Here is a 2,470-nt window from a genome sequence, read left to right as displayed (position 1 = left end):
TGGCTGCTCCTCCATCAGCTCCGAGTCCACGTCCACCGAGAACTGGAAGGGCCAAGAAAAGCCTTGTTGGGGGGGAGGAGCTCCCAGTGGCCCCAGTCCCAGTGTGTCCCAGTAAGAGGTTCTGGCATCACTCACCCGCACCGTATGGTTCCTCATGTTGATGGTGGGGACGTGGGTCCGGAGGAAGAGGGTCGCTGTGCCGTCCACCTTCACCCGGTCAAAGTCCCTGTACTCCTGCGGGACAGGGATGGGGGTTGGACACAGATGATGGGGGGACATATGATAGGGGAGACATGCATGATTTGGGAGATGATGACACATGGATGATTGGGGGTCCAGATGATGGGCGGGATGATAACACAGGGATAATGGGGGGAACCCAGACGATGCAGGGAACACCACCACCCAAATGATGGGAGAAGACATGGATCATAGGGAGGGACATGAATGATAGGGGGAACCCAGATGATGGGCGGTGACATGGATAATGGATGGGCAACACAGATGGTGGTGGGGCAAAGGATGGGTGTTAGTGTCTGAGCTGAGACCTGGCAAACTTGGTGCCCTGTTTAAGCACCTTCCCAAAGGGACCAGCCCAGCCCTGACCCCAGGAGGGGCCTGTACTGACCTCGATGAACGTGCTGTTCCACACCCGGGCACGGATGCTGAAGGTGGTGGGGTGCTGGGTGTGGAGCAGGGGGCACTCGAACCACACGCAGCGAGCTGTGCCCTTGGAGCAGCTCTGGGAGGTAAAGAGGGGAAGTCGAGGGGGAGAGCAGGGTCCCTAATGCACCCCACTGGTACCAAGGATCAGTGTGCACAGTGATCCCAGTATGGGGCACATGGTCCTGGACCCCTACTCACCAGCAGCACCTCTGACTTGGCTTTCTTGGCAGTGGCCAGGGTGATGGGGGGCTTTCCTCCAGCTCCCGCCTCTGCCGGGATGGAACCTGGTCCTGCAGAAGCTGTGGGGTGGGATAAGCCCCATCAGTGCCCAGCAGCTTTACCCACGCAGTGGGGCAGGGACACAACCCTGCACTGCAGGGGAGACTCACGGTGAGGTTGAGCGGGTTGATGACCCCCCCGGGGGGCTGGCAGGTCTCGTTGCTGTTGATGAGGATCTCAGTGGGGTAGAGGAGCCATTTCCCGTTGGGGATCTCGTAGGGCCACTCGAAGCCGAGCAGGATGGTGCCCAGGGCACCCAGCGACTCGCCCTTGGTGCTCACCTGCGGAGTGGAGCTGAGGATGGAGCCTGGCTCTGCCAACTCCCCCGACACACACCCCAGTGCTGGCCACCCACCAGCTCACCTGGAAGTCAAAGGCAAGGGGGCTGCCCACATCCTGCTCCCCCCGCATGGCCGACTCGCCCAGCACCGATCCGCTGAAGTGTGACTGCACGTGTGACGGGGCTCTAGGGATGGAGCATCTCTGGGCACCTGTCTGTGGGGCACCAGGAGCCGTGCCCGCTCCCACATGTCGGTGGAGTGATGGAGGGGATGTGGGGAGCGGGGGCCCGCTTCACTCACATGGTCAGCGAGGACTGGATGCTGTAGTCCACCAGCAGTCTGGCCAGCACAGGCTGCAGGTTCTCCGGGGTGCTTTGCCTGCACAGCCACCCAGGTCAGCATCTCCCACCAACAAACAGCCCCTGTGCAGCGTGGGGCAGCATGGGGCAGCCCCCACCCTCCTAGCAGGAGCAGTGGTGTGCCCATCCTGCTCATCCCAGGAGCTCAGCCTGCCCTCCCATCCTTCCCAACCAGCAACACTACTGGATATGATCCCGATCCATCACCACTGTGCTTCCACCAAGCAAAAGATGAGCCAGCATTGCTCCAGGGACCCTCTTCCCAGCCCATTCCCACCCACCCAGGGACACTCACGTAGACAGATCCAGCCACACCAAGATCTCCCGTGTATCCAGCATGATCCCAATGGCCTCAAAGGTGATGATCAGCTCTGCCTGCAACACAGAAGGACCATAGAGTAGCTCAGCCAGGCCCTCCCCGACCTGTAAGCCCCAAGAAGAGCTGGGGGTTGCTGGGGGGGAGCACTCACCCTCTGGTTCCTCTTAAAAGGGTTGCCCAGCTCGCACAGCACCGTCTCTGCAAAGGTACAGGCTCCGCTCTGGTGAAGGGAAGAGGGTGAGGAACATCCCAGCAAAGCCCACTGTGGTCCTGGACCTTCTCCAGCGGGGAGGGGGCCGTGTACCGGGCGCACGGAGGAGGGCAGCAGGCTGGCGGGCACCGTGACGTTGAGCAGCGCCTCGTGAGCGTCCTCGCCGTTGGTGGGGTTGGTGGGCACGTTGGTGATGTTGATGATCAGGTGGAGCTTCCGCACGTCCCGGCTGTACTGCAGCACTTGGGTCCCGTTCAGCCTGTGCAGAGACCGGCCCTGCTCAGCACATGGGTGGCTCACCCCAGCGGGATGGAGACAGCCCCCCCCCCAGCCCTTTGGCCCGGCTGGGGGAGGG

General features: G+C 61.9%; 1 protein-coding gene across 1 annotated transcript in view; it reads right to left on the bottom strand.

Moving 5' to 3' along the window:
- Positions 1-3: 3 nt before the first annotated feature.
- Positions 4-2,470, bottom strand: part of ITGA3 (integrin, alpha 3 (antigen CD49C, alpha 3 subunit of VLA-3 receptor)) — a gene marked incomplete at both ends in the record, with an annotated part of 7,444 nt that continues 4,977 nt past the window's right edge. Inside the window, 11 exon segments of the mRNA XM_010013962.1 lie at positions 4-42; positions 136-234; positions 629-742; positions 865-923; positions 926-965; positions 1,056-1,226; positions 1,309-1,411; positions 1,527-1,604; positions 1,881-1,960; positions 2,056-2,124; positions 2,209-2,374. Coding sequence (XP_010012264.1) covers positions 4-42; positions 136-234; positions 629-742; positions 865-923; positions 926-965; positions 1,056-1,226; positions 1,309-1,411; positions 1,527-1,604; positions 1,881-1,960; positions 2,056-2,124; positions 2,209-2,374 — 1,018 coding nt within the window.

Source organism: Nestor notabilis, unplaced genomic scaffold (assembly GCF_000696875.1).
Source record: "Nestor notabilis isolate BGI_N333 unplaced genomic scaffold, ASM69687v1 scaffold23874, whole genome shotgun sequence".
NCBI classification, from domain to species: domain Eukaryota; kingdom Metazoa; phylum Chordata; class Aves; order Psittaciformes; family Psittacidae; genus Nestor; species Nestor notabilis.
Note: the sequence above shows the minus strand (reverse complement) of the source record. Positions and strands in the feature narration are given on the sequence as shown.